This window comes from Lissotriton helveticus, chromosome 3_2 (assembly GCF_964261635.1).
Source record: "Lissotriton helveticus chromosome 3_2, aLisHel1.1, whole genome shotgun sequence".
Taxonomy (NCBI): Eukaryota; Metazoa; Chordata; class Amphibia; order Caudata; family Salamandridae; genus Lissotriton; species Lissotriton helveticus.
This window is the reverse complement of record NC_136062.1, coordinates 156,924,872-156,945,889: the sequence shown is the minus strand read 5'-3', so window position 1 is coordinate 156,945,889 and position 21,018 is coordinate 156,924,872. Positions and strand designations below refer to the sequence as shown.

Genomic DNA, 21,018 nt, shown 5'->3' with positions numbered 1-21,018 from the left:
TTCCAGCTCAACGAAACGGAAGTTAAAAACAGTCTCCCGACCCAATGAATATTCTGTGGTCGACCCCGTCCCTCTCAATAGATAATATCTGTAGACACGTTAAATCTCACAACATACAGTCACTTGGGTAAGTTTTATTTTTCAGTTTATTTGCAGTGCACTTCAGATAACACATGTAAGGACGAAATTAGCTAGCAGTTTTGGAAAATGCTTCTTATGCAATCTTCATGCAGTGCAGCTCTTAGATATATTTATTTACACTTTATTTAATCAATTTGTATTATGTGAATGCGTCTACTTAATCGCTTAGGCCTTCATCAGGGACATAAGTACTGCGTGCTCCCAGACATAAACATCAGTACCATGCCCCTCTGATGCCCACTGGTGGTGGTAATTCGGGGAGGCTGGAAAGTGCCTAGAGGGTGGTGGCAGTCATCGACGTGGAAGTGCCTAGAAGGTGGTGGCAGTCATCGACGTGGGATGATGGAAAGTGCCTAGAGGGTGGTGGCAGGCATAAACGTGGGAGGCTGGAAAGTGCCTAGAGGGTGATGGCAGTCATCGACGTGGGAGGCTGGAAAGTGCTGGAGGGTGGTGGCAGTCATCAACGTGGGAGGCTGGAAAGTGCCTAGAAGGTGGTGGCAGTCATCGACGGGGGATGCTGAAAAGTGCCTAGAAGGTGGTGGCAGTCATTGATGTGGGAGGCTGGAAAGTGCCTAGAGGGTGGTGGCCGTCATCGACGTGGGATGCTGGAATGTGCCTAGAGGGTGGTGGCATTCCTCGATGTGGGAGGAAAGTGCGTAGAGGGTGGTGGCAGGCAGTCATCGACGTGGGAGGAAAGTGCCTAGAGGGTGGTGGCAGTCATCGACGTGGGAGGCTGGACAGTGCCTAGAGGGTGGTGGCACTGGCAGACATCGACGTGGGAGGATGGAAAGTGCCTAGAGGGTGGTGGCAGTCATCGACGAGGGAGGCTGGAAAGTGCCTAGAGGGTTGTGGCAGTCATCGAAGTGGGAGGCTGGAAAGTGCCTAGAGGGTGGTGGCAGTCATCGACGTGGGAGGCTGGAATGTGCCTAGAGGGTGGTGTTAGACATCGATGTGGGAGTTTGGAAAGTGCCTAGAGGGTGGTGGCAACATCGACGTGGGAGGCTTGAAAGTGCCTAGAGGGTGGTGGCAGTCATCGACGTGGTAGGCTGGAAAGTGCCTAGAGGGTGGTGGCAGACATCGACGTGGGAGGCTGGAAAGTGCCCAGAGGGTGGTGGCAGTCATCGACGTGGGAGGCTGGAAAGTGCCTAGAGGGTGGTGGCAGTCATCAACGTGGGAGGCTGGAAAGTGCCTAGAGGGTGGTGGTAGACATCGACGTGGGAGGTTGGAAAGTGCCTAGAGGGTGGTGGCAGACATCGACGTGGGAGGCTGGAAAGTGCCTAGAGGGTGGTGGTAGTCATTGACGTGGTAGGCTGGAAAGTGCCTAGAGGGTGGTGGCAGACATCGACGTGGGAGGCTGGAAAGTGCCTAGAGGGTGGTGGCAGTCATCGACGTGGGAGGCTGGAAAGTGCCTAGAGGGTGGTGGCAGACATCGACGTGGGAGGCTGGAAAGTGCCTAGAGGGTGTTGGCAGTCATCGACGTGGTAGGATGGAAAGTGCCTAGAGGGTGGTGGCAGTCATCGACGTGGGAGGAAAGTGCCTAGAGGGTGATGGCAGGCAGTCATGGACGTGGGAGGAAAGTGCCTAGAGGGTGGTGGCAGACATTGACGTGGGAGGCTGGAAAGTGCCTAGAGGGTGGTGGCAGTCATCGACGTGGTAGGCTGGAAAGTGCCTAGAGGGTGGTGGCAGTCATCGACGTGGGAGGAAAGTGCCTAGAGGGTGATGGCAGGCAGTCATTGAAGTGGGAGGAAAGTGCCTAGAGGGTGGTGGCAGACATCGACGTGGGAGGCTGGAAAGTGCCTAGAGGGTGGTGGCAGTCATCGACGTGGTAGGCGGGAAAGTGCCTAGAGGGTGGTGGCAGTCATCGACGTGCGAGGCTCGAAACTGCCTAGAGGGTGGTGGCATTCATCGACGTGGGAGGAAAGTGCCTAGAGGGTGATGGCAGGCAGTCATTGACGTGGGAGGAAAGTATTTAAAAAATACTATCAGGAACTATATGAGAACGACTCTTTCAATAATGATCTGGAGGATAGGTGTATTGACAGAGGACCGTGTTTGGATAATACAACAAGAAAAGCACTCGATAAAGATATTACGTCTGAGGAAGTCTTATCTGCCCTGCGAGAATTAGCGCCAGGGAAAGCATCTGGTCCTGATGGTCTCCCCTCGGAGGTTTATAAAGCTATTGAAAAAGAGATCGCTCCTCTTTTAGTAGATCTTTTTAATGGGATATTGTACACTGGGGTGGTCCCCGATTCATGGAAGGAAACTAACATTATAGTCTTCCACAAGAAAGGCAAACCAGCAGAGAAACCGGGGTCATATCTACCTATATCTTTAATAAATGCCGATACCAAGTTATATTCACGGATCTGGGCGAAGAGGTTGGGCAGGATCATAGGCGATCTTGTCTCTCCATGGCAACATGGTTTTGTTCCTGGGCGTGGTACGACAGATCATATATCTAGAGCAATAACTCTGTTTGATGCCCAGGAAGTAGTGGGGGGAGGGATGGCCATGATCCTGCTTGACGCAGAAAAAGCTTTTGATCGGGTGGAGTGGAGCTTCCTCTGGAGCATTTTGGCCAGGAGGGGTTTTGGTCCAAATATTATTAGGGCTATTAAAGCTATGTATATAGACCCAGAAGCGACAATTACGATAATGGGAGTGAAATCAGACAAGTTTAAGATAAGTAGAGGGACACGGCAGGGTTGTCCCTGCTCCCTCATACTATTCGCTCTATACATTGATCCGCTCATTCAGAAGATTTTAGAATGCCCTAGAATATCTCCTGTGATTTACAATAGTTATGAAAATAAGATCTTAGCCTACGCTGATGACTTAGCGGTTATCACAACAGACCCACAGCAGGCACTCGCAGAACTGGTACAGCTGGCTAAACTTTTTGGTCAAGGTTCTGGATATCTTCTGAATGAATCCAAAACCCAGATAATCTGCTCTAGAAACATTCCAAGACCCGACCCAAGGCATGTTGATTCTGCTTTATATTTAGGGGTTAAGATAAATGCTACAGTGGGTAAGATAGTGGAAGAGAATTACCTACCCCTTATTAAATCCACAGAGCTAGAACTGAAAAGGATGGATGCCCTTCATCTTTCGCTGGTCGGGAGAGTAAACGCTGTAAAAATGGCGATGTTTCCAAGGGTGCTATATCTATTTAGAGCCATTCCCCTATATATTGAGGAGAAAAAATTCTGAAGCAATTAGAATCTGTCTTTATCAAGTTTATATGGCAATACGGCAAGGTTAGACGTTCAACGAACCTTATGTCGCTTCCGTGGGAAAGGGGTGGGATGGCACTTCCGAACCTGAGATTGTATCACTGGACCTGTCTCCTAACCCAGATGTCAATCCTGTTCCAATGCGACACTGATGCGACTATTACAGACAACCAGGGTCCCCCTCCCATCTTTAATCTACTAATGGGGGAGAAAGCTACGGGATTATTGCTGACGGAACTGGATTATAGGTTTTATAGAAAGGCACGATTTAAGATTCTGCTGGGTGCATGGCAAGTATGGAAATCGATTCTAAAAAATTTTCATATCCCAAAAGTCAACCCTTCTCTCCTCTTGGTTAATTCTAGCCTTTTTCCTCACTTAAGCAATGACGGGATCCTACGAGTCTGGAGGAATTTAGGGGTTAAGACTATTGGAGACCTAATGGTAGGAGATAGGATAAGAGGGTTTGAGGACATGCAAAGGAGATACGGACTCCCCGCAAATCAATGGCTTATATATGGGCAAATCTCCAATATCTTACAGGCTTGTAGACCAAAGCTCAAAACCCTCGTAGACTTTCCTGTGGTTGAGGGTATGAGAAGAAGGTGTAGGAAGATAAAAGATATTTACAACATGCTGGTGTCCAGATTACAGGACGATGTAGGAAAAGTAGAAAGTGATTGGGCAACTAAATTGGGAAACCCAGATGTAGATTTGGACCTAGCATTAAGCTTGAATAAAAAGATTTTTCGGGCGTCCAACTTACGAGCACAACATTTTAAAACAGTCTTTAATCTGTACCATACACCGGCTAAATTATTTGCTTGGGGTGTTAGGAATGATGATTGCTGCCCGAGATGCAATAAGAGACAAGCTGACCTATTACATATGTTCTTTAGTTGTGAACGATTGACCCCCGCCCTGGATGGAATAACAAAATTCTGGGAGGGGCTGCTAGGTCATAAGATCGATCTATCCCCAACACTAATGTTATTTGGCTCAGACTCTAAATTGGTTTTAACAGATGACGAGGCTGCTTTGGTTTTTATGTCGGTCGCCGTGCTTAGAATCATGATTTCAGCCGGTTGGAAGGATGTAACGGCCCCGTCTTTTCAGATGTGGATGTCCAGATTCTTGGCCATTTACAATATTGAGTCTGGCCTCTATGAATTTAAAGGTGTTAAAAAACGAGAAATGGGAAGACGATTATGGGCCCCGGTTAAGAAATGGATGGACGATAGAATAAGAAATTGAAATGTAATGTACTGTATTGCTATATTTATTGACAGATCTTTATATAATTTTTTTTTTTTTTTTTTTTTACCCCCCAAATGAAATATTGTGTTCTTTAATGGTTTACATATGTATCAGATGTTCTTAAACCTTGCTTATGGTTATGTACTTATGTATTTTTTTTATTACACCATAAACTCCAATAAAAAAAAAAAAAAAGACGCGGGAGGAAAGTGCCTAGAGGGTGGTGGCAGTCATCGATGTGCAAGGCTGGAAACTGCCTAGAGGGTGGCAGTCATCGATGTGGGATGCTGGAAAGTTCCTAGAGGGTGTTGGCAGTCATCGACGTGGGAGGCTGGAAAGTGCCTAGAGGGTGGTGGCAGTCATCGACGTTGGAGGCTGGAATGTGCCTAGAGGGTGGTGGCAGTCATCGACGTGGGAAGCTGGAAAGTGCCTAGAGGGTGGTGGCAGTCATCGACGTGGGAGGCTGGAAAGTGCCTAGAGGGTGGTGGCAGTCATCGATGTGCAAGGCTGGAAAGTGCCTAGAGGGTGGTGGCATTCATCTACGTGGGAGGAAAGTGCCTAGAGGGTGGTGGCAGTCATCGACGTGCGAGGCTGGAAACTGCCTAGAGGGTGGCAGTCATCGACGTGGGATGCTGGAAAGTTCCTAGAGGGTGTTGGCAGTCATCGACGTGGGAGGCTGGAAAGTTCCTAGAGGGTGTTGGCAGTCATCGACGTGGGAGGAAAGTGCCTAGAGGGTGATGGCAGGCAGTCATTGACGTGGGAGGAAAGTGCCTAGAGGGTGGTGGCAGACATTGACGTGGGAGGAAAGTGCCTAGAGGGTGATGGCAGGCAGTCATTGACGTGGGAGGAAAGTGCCTAGAGGGTGGTGGCAGACATTGACGTGGGAGGCTGGAAAGTGCCTAGAGGGTGGTGGCAGTCATCAACGTGGTAGGCTGGAAAGTGCCTAGAGGGTGGTGGCAGTCATCGACGTGGGAGGAAAGTGCCTAGAGGGTGATGGCAGGCAGTCATTGACGTGGGAGGAAAGTGCCTAGAGGGTGGTGGCAGACATCGACGTGGGAGGCTGGAAAGTGCCTAGAGGGTGGTGGCAGTCATCGACGTGGTAGGCGGGAAAGTGCCTAGAGGGTGGTGGAAGTCATCGACGTGCGAGGCTCGAAACTGCCTAGAGGGTGGTGGCATTCATCGACGTGGGAGGAAAGTGCCTAGAGGGTGATGGCAGGCAGTCATTGACGTAGGAGGAAAGTGCCTAGAGGGTGGTGGCAGTCATCGATGTGCAAGGCTGGAAACTGCCTAGAGGGTGGCAGTCATCGACCTGGGATGCTGGAAAGTTCCTAGAGGGTGTTGGCAGTCATCGACGTGGGAGGCTGGAAAGTGCCTAGAGGGTGGTGGCAGTCATCGACGTGGGAGGCTGGAAAGTGCCTAGAGGGTGGTGGCAGTCATCAACGTGGGAAGCTGGAAAGTGCCTAGAGGGTGGTGGCAGTCATCGACGTGGGAGGCTAGAAAGTGCCTAGAGGGTGGTGGCAGTCATCGACGTGCAAGGCTGGAAATTGCCTAGAGGGTGGTGGCATTCATCTACGTGGGAGGGAAGTGCCTAGAGGGTGGTGGCAGTCATCGACGTACGAGGCTGGAAACTGCCTAGAGGGTGGCAGTCATCGACGTGGGATGCTGGAAAATTCCTAGAGGGTGTTGGCAGTCATCGACGTGGGAGGCTGGAAAGTTCCTAGAGGGTGTTGGCAGTCATCAACGTGGGAGGCTGCAAAGTTCCTAGAGGGTGTTGGCAGTCATCGACGTTGGAGGCTGGAATGTGCCTAGAGGGTTGTGGCAGTCATCGAGGTGGGAGGCTGGAAAGTTCCTAGAGGGTGTTGGCAGTCATCAACGTTGGAGTCTGGAAAGTTCCTAGAGGGTGTTGGCAGTCATCAACGTTGGAGGCTGGAATGTGCCTAGAGGGTGGTGGCAGTCATCGACGTGGGATGCTGGAAAGTTCCTAGAGGGTGTTGGCAATCTGATCGACGTGGCAGTGCAAGCATACCGTGCTGATATCCATGTGAGAAACTAGCGCCTACCAGAAGCACCAAGCTCTAGGAAATCCAAAAGTAATCCACTGCTGTCACCGACATGCGGAATCCCTGAATCCTATGAAGAGGAGACAGGAGGCCACTGAACCTGACATGATGGGGCGCCAACCTCTGGCCCTGGCATGTAATGCTCATCAGGTGGCCGGTGGGGGTATCTTGGTCAAGTCAGAGTAAAGCATCCTTCTTCCAAAGGCCACATCGAGGTCTCCCTCTCATATCTCATCAATTCTGCTTGCAGAATAGTTGCCTGTATGCGTTGTAGAGCATTTAGTAACAGAGTAGAGTCCCTACAACGCACTTTACAGATGAACACATTAACGATGGTAAAAGGCGGAGTGATCCACAGAATACAGAGACCTAGATTGCGTAAATAGCGGGAAGAGTCCCTTAGTAGAACGTTGTTCTGCACACAGTAAAGCGCAGGGTTTGGTTTTCTGCTGCAGACAGCTGTTTAATGTTTCATCTTTTCCATCTTTTTCAGCATGCATGGCTCCTAAACGAAAAGGAGATTTTGCGAGAATTGTGCTCCGCGCACTCATGACTGGGGCGTGCGTCTCGTTCGTCAATGCTTGCATTGCAGGTATGTTTATTGTTTATCAATATTGAACACACCTTTGCTTCAGCTCCTCATTTGATGGATGATACAGTCCATCTGTTTAACCACAGTCATTGTACAACCGAATCTCAGACGCAACATGGCCACGTTAATTTGGGAGACAGCTAATTGTCTTATACTATATATATTCTACTAATGCTTGACATAACATCTGACCTAGGGTTCTGCGCGACCGACTTTGGAAATGGGGAACCAGGTTCGATTCCTGACGTCGGCTCAACATCCTCTGATTCTAGGCAAATCACTTAATCTTCCGGTGCCTAAAAAATATAAATGGAAAAAAAATGCGACCTTATGTAATTCATCTATTATTTACTGGTAATTGCATTACTCTAAGGCCTTTCATGTTTGCCTTAGTTCGTTCATTAACTTTATTTCGATGTTAAAAATCACAAAAGTTGGTACATTACATATGTAGCCGTGAAGTTAAAAAACAACTCTAATATTTCAAAACATGCGTACAACACAGTTATTCAGTCAGTTCATAAATATGCGAACAACTGATATAAAAGGATAAAAATTATACAAATACTACGTTAAAACTTATAAAAAAGAAGACCCCAGCCGGATAAACAATTGTAATTTCAAGTTTCATCGGTCAACACTTGGGAGTTACAGCTTTAGTGGTGCACAATACCAATAATATAAAGTGCAACGTGCAAAGTGCAGGTGCAAGTAAATCTAGACATCTACTTTTAGCTACTAGTTTTCGAGCGAATTACCCACACCCATGCCAAAAACTTAGCGACAGCGACCACAATAGACTCTTCCATTGATGTATTTAAAATCCTAAGAGCCCCATTGTTGGACCTGGTTCCCATGTTAGAACATACGGGTTTCAACCATCTAAGCCTAGGTTTTCGATAGGCTGGGCAATCAATGAAAATATGTATCACTGTCTCTTGCGCGTCTGGACAATGGGGGCATACACTAGTGGTCGTGCTACTCCATTTCTTCGTAAATACCTTAGTTGGGAGAGACCCCACCCTAAACTGGTGGTATAGTTTTCTGTCTTTATGGGTGGTGATTAGGTCCCAATAGCTTTCATAGTTTGCTTGATGTTTTAAACCAAGAAATGCTCTAGGCAGAGAAGGAGCAGTAAGGGCCGCAAAGCGCCTAGTTACAACCATGTCCCAGTATGCTACCTTAAACTCTGCTTTAGATGGAAAAACATTGTCACCCGGGGTAGTCCATAAGCCACTCATCCCCATCTCACTAAGTGTATTCTTTACACAGTTTAGCCATGAAATTTTATTAGAGACATCCGCCTCCTTAACATCTTTTAGTGCCAGTGCGAAGTGTTTTACCTCGGGAGGTACCCAAATCCTCCTCCAATACGCAACTGGCCTATATTGTGCCACATCCCTTATGGAGTGGCAGCCCAGATCCAGATGTAGTGGTAGTAACGGGGTGGACTGTGGGAGGCCAATTAAGGACCGCAAGAACTTGTTTTGCGCTAGGACCAGAAATCCAAATTAGCGTAGCCCCGCAGCTCTGCCCCATACAGGATTGAGGCACCAATTTTAGTGTGGTAAATTTGGAGAACAAGAGCAATGGGTTTTGTGTAAGAAGATCTGTGCTCCATGATCAATAAACCCGACAATTGGGCGTGCTTAACTGTGAGCACTTGAGGTTTCCAGCTCACTTTTCTATCAATATGAACCCCCAGATAAAAAAAAATGTCGGTTTGTTCCAATGTACCATCCTTCATTTCAACTCTACCGACAATCGAGTTGTGTTTGTGCAGGACCATGTAATTAGTTTTCTCCACGTTAACAATTAGTTCATGGTCCTCACAAAACTCCTCAAATCTGGAAAGGGCACTTTGGAGGCCCTTTCTTGTTTTTGACAGGATGAGGGTGTCTTCGGCAAACATGAGTAAACGAATCCTACTCCCTGCTATGGAAGGTGCATCGGTGTGAAAGTTGTTAAAATAATTCACCACCCCGTTTACATACATAGAGAAGAGGGTGGGTGCTAAAACGCACCCCTGCCTAACCCCCTTCTCAACTGAAAACTTGCGGGTGATACTTCCTTGTGCATCCCATCTCACCTGTGCGTAGCTTGCGGTATGTAATGACCAAAGTGCCAGAATCTCAGATGGCATGCCCAACTGTGAGAAAGAATGCCACATCTTGGCTCGGGGACGAGATTGAAGGCCGACTTCAGATCGACAAAGGCAGCATATAAAGTGCCTCCTCCTATAACCACGATGCGCCAGTAGACAAGTATAAATCGCAACACCTGGTCTATCGTACTTGTACATGACCGGAAACCCGCCTGTAGGTGGGACAGGATGTTGCATTCCTTCAACCATGACTTGATTCTGCTTAATACCATTCTTTCCAGAACCTTTTGTATACAATCGATTAGGCTTATGGGCCTGTAATTCCCTGGTATAGTGCGATCCCCTTTTTTGAAAATGGCTAACATTTCTGCTCCAGCCCACGTGCTTGGCATAGGTGCTCCACTAGCAACTGCATTTGCTAGAAGCTGGATATATGACGCCCAATTCGGTAAATCGTGAAGGAACAGGTCGGCGGGGATGCAATCGGGCCCAGGTGCCCTACCTCTTGGTACTAGCTGAAGTGCATTTTCCACCTCTTTCTTGGTAAAATGTAGGCTAGAGGCCGGATCTGGAGTGACTTGAAAATCGAAGTTAGCATCCGTGCATGAAAACTGTGCTTTAAAATGGGAGACCCACCTATCGGGCTCCACATGGTTTTGAGGGACATTGTTAGGGACCCCACTACCCCATCTCACCAAGTGCCAAAACGCACTCATGTTCCTCCCTAGGGATGCTTCCAACAAATCCGCCCAGTGCAGTTCGTCCCAAACCCTTTTAGCACGATACTGCACACTCTTATATTCGGCCCTAGCCTTGCGAATTACGTCCCCATCCTTAGATCTAATTGCTGCCACAAGAATTCTATATGCCTGATGACAGGAAGTGCCATACCAGGCTGCAGGTTTGAGGTCTGGTTGGCGACGGGGTTTCTTACTTTTCTTAGTAAAATAGCTTTTAAGCTTTAAAAACAATTCCTCATGGACCTGTTCAATTTTGGCATTTAGCTCCCCCTGCGTACCACAGGACTGTAACACACCTAAAGCATTAACTAACAGACTACTCATCTCATCCAAGTGCTCTTTGCTTTTGAACACGTTTGCCCACTTGACACATCTGGTGTCATTGGTCAATTGGGCCTCAACATAATAAGTGCGTGGAGCCTGACTAGATCCACATACTACCGATGAGGGTAATAAAGATAGCAAAAGGGGGTTATGGTCACTCTTGGGTCTTTCACAGACCTCCATGTCTACAAGGTTGGACCAAGACTCCTTATTTAGCAAAAAAAATAATCTATTCTGCTAGTGCATAGTCCGTTGCTAAAGGTGTGAAAGCCTGCTTTGTCTGAATTCGATCTTCCATTAGCAGCCCTTACCCCGTGTTCCAGGCAGAGTAGTTTTAATTGGAGTGCTGCACTAAACCATTTTTTTATTTGAGGAATATCTAACTGCCGGATGGACCACTGGGCATCCTCTTCAGTGCCAAGGTTTACATCATAAAAGTCCAGAGGTTCGAATGTACAGTTAAAATCACCGGCTATTCTGACATTGTTATCAGCATTGTGATCTAATAAAAACATGTCTAAAGAGGCAACAGTAGGGAAAGCTTTCCCCCCTTGCAAACCTCGAGAATAAGTATTAATGAGTAAAATATCGGACACTTACTCTAGATAACCTGATTATAGGAATGTCCCTGGAATCAATATGGAGCTCCTCAGCAGAGTATTGCTCACTCTGTCTGACCCAAGTGGTCAATCCTCCCTTGGGTTTGCCACGCTGTCCTATTCCCGCAGCTTTTGCAAAGTTTACGTATCCTTGACGAAATACTGCGTCAGTAACCCAAGTTTCTTGAAAAAACAATATATCAGCCTGCTCAATAAAATTGTACAGTCTTCAGAGACTGTATTGTGTACAAGCCCGGCAATATTCCAGGAAACAAGCTTTGGACCTGTCACATCACAAGGGTTTTTAACTTTAAATTTGTTTTATTGGTTCCAAAAACAATGACAGGCAGTGCATCGCAGTAGAAAGGCATCATGTAAAGGAAGCATCCGAGACAGACATATAAGGCTTCTCCACAAATCGAATTGTAAGCAAGGCTATGAATGAGCTGCAAGAATCATATTTGCCAAGTATAACAGAGACGCACAACTTCGAACATAAAACCCTCAAACTCCCACCCCCCCCCACCCCAGCCGGTGTGCCAAAATAGAAAAACCAACATTAAGCCACCCGTAAGGGGTATAGTTTGTCCCATCAGGAGGTCATGGAGGATCAAGCGGAGATATCTGGGACATGTGATCTCATTGAATTCAGTGGAAAGGAGGGACAGCAATAGCAGCCACACTGTCCGAAAAGTGTCTGCGGATTGTGTGAGTGTTGCATGAATGCGCTCAATGCCTAGCGTAAACCAGAGTTTATGCAGGCATCCCGTGTGGGCGGGCTTGGTGGAGGATCCCCAGAGTGACAGAATGTGTTGTGTTGCTGCCTGCATCGCAATTCCCATCTGGCGCCCTCGGACTGATTTAAAGGGGAAGGTGAGAGCGTTGGGGAGGCCTAAAATAGCATAGGCAGGAAAACGTGGGATTTCGGTGTCGAAAGTTTTATCTATATCATTTAAGACTGCAGTCCAATAGTCTTTGACGTCCCGGCAATCCCAGAGGAGTTGAGTCATGGTGCCCTGTTCCCTGCAGCCTCTCCAGCAAAGCGCACTACGAGCCGGGTTCCCCTTGTTGAGCCTAACAGGAGTAAGGTGCCAGTAAAGGGCCAGTTTCACCGCTGCCTCTCTGCCCGCTGTGTTACGTGTGGTGTTAGAAGCCCTAAAGTATATGGAGCTCCATTCCCGTGCTGACAATGTCCTCCCCAATTCCGTCTCCTAGCGTCGCTGTCCCGCCGCTCGACCCGAGGTGTTTGGGGGTGTGAGCATCTTGTAAAGGTCCGAGATAAGATGTTTGTCCGTTTCTGTTGTCACCAGCCCCCGCTCAAAACTTGTCATATGCCTGCTCACCAAGGGAGCATAATCTGGGTGCGTGAGCCAGTGCCTGAGTTGAAAGTACTGGAACAAGTGGGGAGAGACAACATCATAACCCTTTGACAGTTCAGAGAGAGGGAGGAAGCCCTGTGGGTCGAAGAAATGGCCCGCCGATCTGCAGCTCGTGCCTCGCCATTGCAAAAAGGCGTGGGGGTCAGTGCCCGGTGGGAATTCGGGGTTGTCCAGGAGGGGGTGAGCGGGGAGGGGAAAGTTGTCAGTTTTCTCTTAACTGCAACCACGTCCCACACACGTCAGATAGTGCGGGTGATGGGATATTTCTGGAGTTATTTCAGTCGGTCTTGGCGGCGGAGGAACGGGATTTTCCAAAGGGACGTCTGGGCCATCGTCCTATCTTGAAATAACCATCTTTTTTCAGATTCCGGCCTATACCACTCCACCAGATAACGGAGTTGGGAGGTCTGGAAGTACTGCTGGAGATTGGGGATCCCGAGGCCGCCCTCATCGACACCACGATACGCTAGTTGTTTGTGCGGGCGCTTCCCCCCCCCATATGAAATGGTGAAATGCAGTCTGGAGATTTGCAATAGCCCCAACTGGAGGAGTTACCGGAATGGTCTGGAAGATATACAAAATCCTGGGCAGGGCCGACATCTTCACTGCCGCGACACGGCCCAGTAAAGAGAGCGGTTGTTTAGACCAACGCGCGAGGTCAGCTCGAAGTCGGGTGGAGAGAGTGTTGTAATTGAGGGAGACCGTCGATTCCGTGGAGGAGGTGAGCATGATGCCCAAGTAAGGGAGTCGTGTTGTCGTCTGCAGACCTCCGCCATACGTTGGCGCATCGCCTAGAGCTCGGGCGTTCCTACCCAAGGGCAAGATCAGCGACTTTCCCCTATTAATTTTAAAGCCAGATATGTGGCCGAAGGTGTCAATCTCCTCCAGAAAAGCAGGGATAGACTGTTCCGGATTATCGAGGGCTGCGATAATATCGTCGGCGTATAGGCCGATCGTGTGGGGTTCCCTGCCAAAAGTGATGCCGTGAATGTTGGGGTTATCGTGAATTTTTTGCACCAGCGGCTCGACATAAAGGGCAAACAAAAGGGGTGAGAGTGGGCAGCCCTGCCTTGTGCCTCTTTGGATTTCGAAGGGATTGGAACGGTAGCCGCCCAAGTGGACCCGTGCGGAGGGACGATGGTAACAACTCGCAATCCAGGATTGGAAGCGATCCCCGAGCCGAAAGCGGGCTAGTACCCGCTGTAAAAAGGTCCAATCGACGCGGTCAAACTCTTTTTCAGCGTCAATGGCGACAAGAGCCGAATTCGATTGCTGGAACTGGGCCTTGTCGACCAAGTGTAGGATCCGCTTGGTGTTATCGCTACATTGGCGGCTCGGGACAAAGCCTGATTGGTCGGGTTCTAGAATCCCAGGCAGGCACGGCCCGAGGCGCGCGGCCAATACTCCAGTGAAAAGCTTCAGGTCTAAATTGAGAAGAGAAATGGGGCGAAATGCCGAACAGTGTGTGGGGTCTTTGCCGGGCTTAGGCAGCACCACAATTTCGGCCGCCAGCATATCTAGGGGGATGGAGCCGGGCCAGTAAAGGAATTGAAGAGCCGGGTCAGGATAGGAGCGAGGAGTGAGCTGAAGATCTTATAAAAGCCGCCCGAAAAGCCGTCAGGCCCCGGAGATTTAAGAGGGCGGAGGCGAGAGATAGCTGCCAGCACCTCCTCCAGGTGGATGGGGGCCTACAGGGTGTCCACCGTACCCGGGGAGAATGCGGTAATCTCAGCTGTCTCCAGATAGCTGTTGATATCCCCGCTCGGGACATTATCAGCATGGTATAGTGAGGCATAGAAGTCTCGGCATGTTTCCACGATCTTTGTCTCTCCCTCGACCGCTACTCCATTGTCGTCCCGAAGGCCGGAAATCGTTGAGTGTTGTGTCTTGGCTTTCGGCGCGCTGGCCAGAAGTCGGCCAGTTCTATTCCCCCCGACGTAGTACGAGTGGCGCAGTCGGAGAGTCGCTATTTCAGCCCTATCGGTATCTAGGCTGGCTAATTGGGCCCTGACGGCCTTCAATTGCTTCCACACCCGTGGAGCCCCGGTACGACTGTGAACTCTCTCGAGTTCAGAGACCTGGGTAGAGAGGTCCTCTCGCTTCGCTTTACGAGCCTCAGCCTCTGCTGCCGCTATGGCAATGAGGTCGCCACGGACCACTGATTTCAGCGCCACCCACAGAGCTGTGATTGGCGTTCCTGGCGTGTCGTTAATGGTTGAGTAATCTGTGATACATAAACGGATTTGTTTAGTTACCTCTGGGCGTTGTAACAGAGTCTCACGTAGTCTCCACGCCCCTGGGGGACGATTAGGGCTAGGAAGCTCAATCATTATTTCCAGGGCATCATGATCGGAGAGGGCGGCAGGGACAATACTGACATCAGCGAGGGAAGTGGCCAGGTCGGAGGATCCTAGGAAGTAGTCGAGTCTGGCGTACGTGCGGTGCACATGGGAGTAGAAAGTGAATTGGGATGCAGTAGGGTGCTAAGCCCTCCATAAATCCACCCAGCCCCGCTCATGCAACAAAGCCTTGCCTGCACTGGAAAGGGCACCCGTGTCCCCATATCTGTGCCTGGATCTATCCATATGAGTGTCCAATACTAGGTTGAGGTCCCCCCCAAGGAGCAAGAGGGGGTCGGGTGATTGGAGCGCCTCTGAAATGGCACCCTTCATAAAGGGCTCTTGACCTGTGTTAGGGGCGTAAAAGGAACCGATGGTGAGGTGTTGATCGCCAATGGAAAAGGTGTAGGCAAGGAGTCTGCCCTTAATTTCCCCCACTTTATCCCCTATTCACCCTCTGAAGTGCCTAGAAACCAGAATGCACACCCCCGCCTTCTTCGATAGGAGTGAGAAGAAAAACTGCTGTGGAAAGGCGCAGGAGCGCATCCTATGCCAATCTTTCGTAAGCAAGTGGGTCTCTTGAAGTAGACAGATCCCCGCCCCCGAATTTTCTAGATATGAGATCACTGCCCTCCGCTTGATGGGATTGTTCAAGCCCTTCAGGTTAAGGGTCAACACTTTCAAAGCAGAGTTAGCCATTACAAATCAGGTAAAGGGGAGGCGTTGTATGAGGATGACAGCGCTGCGCCCTGAAACGAGGGTAAAAGGCGACAAGCCTAGAATGTGGAACCCCAGTGACACACCGGCTCCCCTCCCTCCCCTCCCGCCCCTCCACGCCCACCCCCCCAAAAAACTCCCTTCCCCTCCCTCCATCCCTGACCCCAACAAACCCCCAGTCCCAATAGCCAGTCCCTTTCGTCCCTCCACCCAGACCCCAACTTCCCAACTGTGTGGATACAATGTCCCAGTCCTGTCAGTCGAACACAGGTCTGTGGTAATAATACCTATTGGTCCAATGGCGGCCGTCGTGGCCCCCCGCCCGTCCCCCCTGCATAGTGTGCAACAGTGCTGTGATACTCCCCCCGCTAAGAGAGGTCAATCAGAGGACGATGTCTCTTTGGCTACTTCTAAAATGGCCGTAGCTCTCTCCTGTGAGATGACATGGGCTTCAGGCTTGGAGCCCAGGCTCGAGGATCATCTTCGGCCCACCGTCTGCCAGCCTCCCTGGGAGGGTCCCTGGAAGGACCCCACTGGCGATGCTTCGTCTACCATCTCAATGCCCAGTAAGGTGCAGGTGTCCTTGAGTGAACGCAGCTGCTGTAGGGCTCCATTCCATTTGAAGATCAGACGGAACGGGTGTCCCCAGGAGTAGGGAACCTCTTGTTTACGCAGAAAGTCCTTAGCCACCCTGAATTCCTTCCTCTTCCGGAGAGTAATAGCAGAAATGTCCTGAAACAAGGCGATGAGATGACCGCGGAACTGAAGGGGCTGGTTCCGCTGAGCTTCTCGGAGAATCCTTTCTTTGAGCGGAAAGTCAGGGAGGAACGCCAAAATATCCGGTGGCGGGGCAGATGAGCGCCTGCGGAGTCCCACTCTGTGTGCCCTGTCTATCCTAATGACGAAGTCGGAGGGTTCTCCCAGTATCTCACGGAAAAGATCTTGTAGATAGCCAGTGACGTCTGTCCCTTCTGTTTTCTGAGGGCCCCCCCCCCCGGACTCGTATGTTTTTACGGCGGGACCGATTTTCTAAGTCCTCCGCATGGGCCTGGAGGTCCACCTGTTGATCTTTGAGCCGTAGGACCTCCTGCTGGAGTTGCTCGACCTCCTCACTTCTCGATTGATCGGAGTCCTCAATGGCAGCCACGCGTTCTCCCAGGCCCTCCACATCTCTCCTAAGCTCCCTAACCTCTCCGGCCACCTCCTGCTTCAGGGATTTGAAGTCGTCCCTAAGGGAGTTAAACAAGGACTCCAAGAAAGATTTAGTGATTGGCACATTATCGTCTGCGGGCTTCTGTTGTGATTTGGGGATTTCGGGGGAGGGTGGCCCTTTGTCGCTTCTGGCGTTGCCTTTCGCAAGCATCATTGAAAGCGTGCGCTCCCCCTTCTTTTGAGACCCGTCATATTGTCCACTGTGCCTCCTTCAAGTTAGTGGCCCTGCCAGTCGAGGCCCTTAGGGCAGATTTGTGCGTGCGTGTATCCTCCAGCGCAGTCGTCCCTGGTACCGCGGCCGGTGGCAGTGCCGACCAAGGGCGGGGTCCCCATCCCCCTGGTCTCAGTGGCCGGTGATGGGTGGTCCCGGTGTGAAGCTGCCGGTACAGAGATCTGGCCTCCCCTGCTCCGTGTGTCCAACTATCTGCAGGCCAGAGTATGTTAGGCAGGGTTTTAATGTTGTTATGGCCCCAGAGCCCTGCCACGAGGAGTCTGCGAGTGGCTGTTCGTGCCCACTGGGGCAAACGGTCACTGCGCCATGGACAGGTCCCTCACTATGGCACTCAGGACCCTCTAATTCCGCCTCCTTGGTCGCCCGACAGATGTTTGCGGGGGTCCTTCCACTCTCAGCTCCCCGCCGTGCCTCACAGTGGCCCTGTGCTCAGGTGTGCGTCCCTCGCTGCCTCCGCCTTATGGTCTGTGGGCCTAGCTGGGCCTCCTGCCGGGGGCTCGATCGCGCCCCCCGAGCCCTCCGCTCCCTCCAGCCCCGAGCTGTCCTCCTCACCTCCTTGTGGGCTTGAGCCTGTTGCTCCCTCGGTTCTCCCAGCAGCTATCAGGGGTTCCGCAGAGTGCCGGCTCAGCGAAGGACTTCCGCCGCGGCTCCCGCAGAGGCCCGGAGCTGGGGCTGTTCCTCCCGGAGGGCTCTGCTTCCCACCGCCGGGGGTGACGCATCGGCGGGTGCTCACTCCGCTTGCCGCTGTCGTGCGTCTCCGGCCCCAAGCAGGTGGGTCAGGAACGCGGCCGGCAACGAGATGTGGGTGGGTTTGGTCAGTAGCAGGGAGCTCGGCCGGCCGCTGTTACTCGGCGGGAGCAGCCGCCATTTCGATAGCCCTCGGGCAGCGAGTGTCCCACCGCTGGAGGAAGCCAGGATATCGCGCTGGTCAGGACCTGGGCTCACTGGGGCGGCTGCAGGGGTGCCCCCGCAAGATTGCTAGGTGACGGGGTGCTGGGGGGGATTAAATCGCAATATAAGGAGCGTCAATGGGGATCGGGACGGGGGAGCCACAGAAATCCCCGTCCGTTCAGGCCGCCATCTTGGCCACGCCCCCCCATCACAAGGGTTTTTGCCATGACCTGGTTGGCCACATGAATCGGTCCCCATCCGGTCTACACGAGCTACTTCAGACATGGGATTGTCTGGTAGGCTCCTATATTTAGCCCCACTCCTACCAACAGCGATTGGAGTGAGTTGCCTGGCATCATGCAATCTAAAACCCCAGCTCCCCCTCCCGATGTCGGTAGCGACTGAGAGGTCACATTACACTTTGATACAGGGTTTAGTCAGTCAATATCCTCCAGAGAGGAGAGGAGCTCAAATCTATTTAGTGTGGGGACTACATAATCATAGGGACCTCGAGCCTGAGCAATAGTCCTTGAGCTATCCCTAACTGTTATATGCAGTGGTAAAGCCCGATAAAAAAAAAAACAGGGGCAAGATGCGGGTATTGTCCTAACTCAGAACCCTAGAGCCTGCCCTTTCCAAGATTGTTTGAACGAGAAGGGGGGACCCAAAACTAAGCACCACACAATCGCCCTTGAAAGATTTCGGGGCTTGCCCTACCCAAGCAACTCTGCGCATCATTTTGAATTCACGGAATAGGCAATCGCCCAACCCGGTTCTGTTGTTTAGCAAACTTAGTGCTTTGTTCTTTAGTGACACCCAGTGTTTAAAACTACCTGTAGAAGGTGCTGGCACGTTAGAAAGGACAATGGTGTATGGTGTGGCTTCTGGTGGAAGATTAAGGAAATTACTAGGAGGGATATTCCTACCCCATGGAATACCTAGATCCGACACCCCTGTTGTTCCCTGGTGCTAGCAGCATTAGTAAGTGATGTGTGTAAACTACTTGCGATGGCATCAGAGGAGGGTACAATGATACCATCACTAGTGTCTACCCCGTTAGAAGGTAGACTTTTACTATGCACTGGAGCTAGTCTTGATACTATAGGCTGTCCATTTATTGCCTTTCCCTGAGTTAACACTGGTAATAATAAGTGATGCTCTATTTTAGACAACCTTGTGTCAATGTCTGTCCACTTGTTTAATAGGGGATCTAACATAGCCACCATTTTTTCGCCAATTTTGGTGAGGATAGCCTCTTCAAACTCCCTAAACAACTGTTTGGTGTAGGCTCTTTCGTCATCCTTATCCCCTATTGAGCAAGAGTTGCCTGTTGAAGAAGCAACTAACGGGCTCCTCTCATTCCCTGGGCATTTACCCCTTATTTTGGCCACCTTTCTAGACTGAGATGTAATTTGTGGCTGCCCACGCGCCTTCTGTTTTTTATTTTGAACCCCCCCCCACCTTTTTCTGCTCGGACCTCTGGTGTCGTGTGAGTATCTTTGGAGAGGGGGAAGGATCAGGGGATGAATTACTAACATTATTAAGGTGGTTGCTTATTTGGGAAGGGTGTGGCTGGGCAATCACCAAAGGAGTAGGGTCAACAGCTCGGACCTCAGTGGATGGGAGACTAAATGTAAGAGCTCCAGTCGAGACTCAATGGGGATCTAAAGAGAGTCTCCTTTTGGTGAGCTCAATCTCATGAATCAGAACCGACTCAGCCCGAGTAAGGAAAGCATCTAGGGTGCCCGCAACCCCATTTCCACCCACTCCCCTGCGATTAGCCTTAGACATACTTAATTGTGAGATTGAAAAAAACACAGAAATATTACAAGTCTATACACACATGTAACAATATAGCTAAATGAGTATTAAACGCTAACCAGAGGAGCCTTGGAAAGAGGGGAGGCTCAGCGTGAATTTAAGCGCCTCCTGGTGCTTTGGGGTGACGTATATGTTGTCCGTAATTGAAGGCTGCTGGGAAATAAAGTCCTTGACCGCCCGCATCCAAACCAGCGGGACTAGCGGGACGGCCATCAGGGTGGGAGAGGTGCAGGCAGCGTCACGAGCCTCAGGACGAAGTGGCAGGTAAGTGTGAATCCCGGGAAAAAATGGCCAAATGATACAGTGTCGCAATGTGCCTCTGGAAAAAAGGTTAGGGAACCCGTGAGTGTGGAACTACCGGAGTACTGTGGGTCCGTTCCCTTCCTCAGTTAGATGGAGGTGTGTCTAGTTCAACAAGAAGTCTCTTCCATAAATGAAGGAAATAAAACTGCTCTTTCAATTTGCAGAGTGCGTGATACAGCTAAAGAGATGAATTAGAGGCATACGTCTGCCTTTGGGGCGTTCAACTTGGTGCTGTCAAAAACATAACTTGTTCCTTCAGGAGTGTCCTGTTAGAATAGCACGCCAATAAAGTTGTGAATTCAAAAATAAAAAAATGACACAGTTCTTAAATCCAGCGTCTTATAACGCTTTACGTAATTGTCTTTTAAATACCCCAATTGTTATCCAAATGTACACAAAAACAAGGCTGCGCTGACAAAACTCTAATGAAAGCAGTATACTGCTAAGGAGGCGGATGAGGACTTCGTTACTAAGGGCCATATGTATCAAGGAACCATTTTGCGATTCTGTAATAGAGATTTTTAAGAAATCTCTATTTCAGAATCGCAAAATGGTATGTACCAAGAAAAATGCAACTTTTTTAGCGATTTCTTGATATTCCTTAATTGGGAATTTGCAAATTGCAAATTCGCAATTAAGGAATACTTTCCCATTCATTTCTATGGGCCTCCTGTCCCATAGGAAGGAATGGGAATTCATTAACAATTTGCGATTCGCAATTTGCTAATCGCAAATTGAGAATAATTTCAAGGGTGCAGGGGTGTCCAAAGGACACCCTGTTGCACACCTGAAATAAGTATGGGTGCACATGTGGTGCACATACATGCCCTTAGGGCATGTATGTGCGTCACATGGCACTTTGAAAAATGCGGAAATGTGCATTTTTCAAAGAAATCGCGACTTACCACCAACTAAAAGTTGGTGGTAATTTGCGATTCCTTAAGGGCATTTTGGAATTGTTTTTTTTTGCTTGATACATTGCATTAAAGGAATCGCAAAATATGCGATTCCTTAAATGCAATCGCAAAATAAGGAATGGCAAATTTTGCGATTCCTTATTTTGCACCC

General features: G+C 49.9%; 1 protein-coding gene across 3 annotated transcripts in view; it reads left to right on the top strand.

Moving 5' to 3' along the window:
- The window catches only part of SLC28A2 (solute carrier family 28 member 2), a 675,497-nt gene that overhangs the window by 504,567 nt on the left and 149,912 nt on the right, over window positions 1–21,018 (top strand). For all 3 annotated transcript variants that reach the window (XR_013609837.1, XM_078684949.1, XM_078684951.1), the window contains one exon: window positions 7,191–7,289. Coding sequence is in view for 2 of the 3 variants with exons in the window: in XM_078684949.1 (XP_078541075.1) it covers window positions 7,191–7,289 (99 nt within the window). In the remaining variant the exon portion in view is untranslated. The remainder of the gene's footprint in view (window positions 1–7,190; window positions 7,290–21,018) is intronic.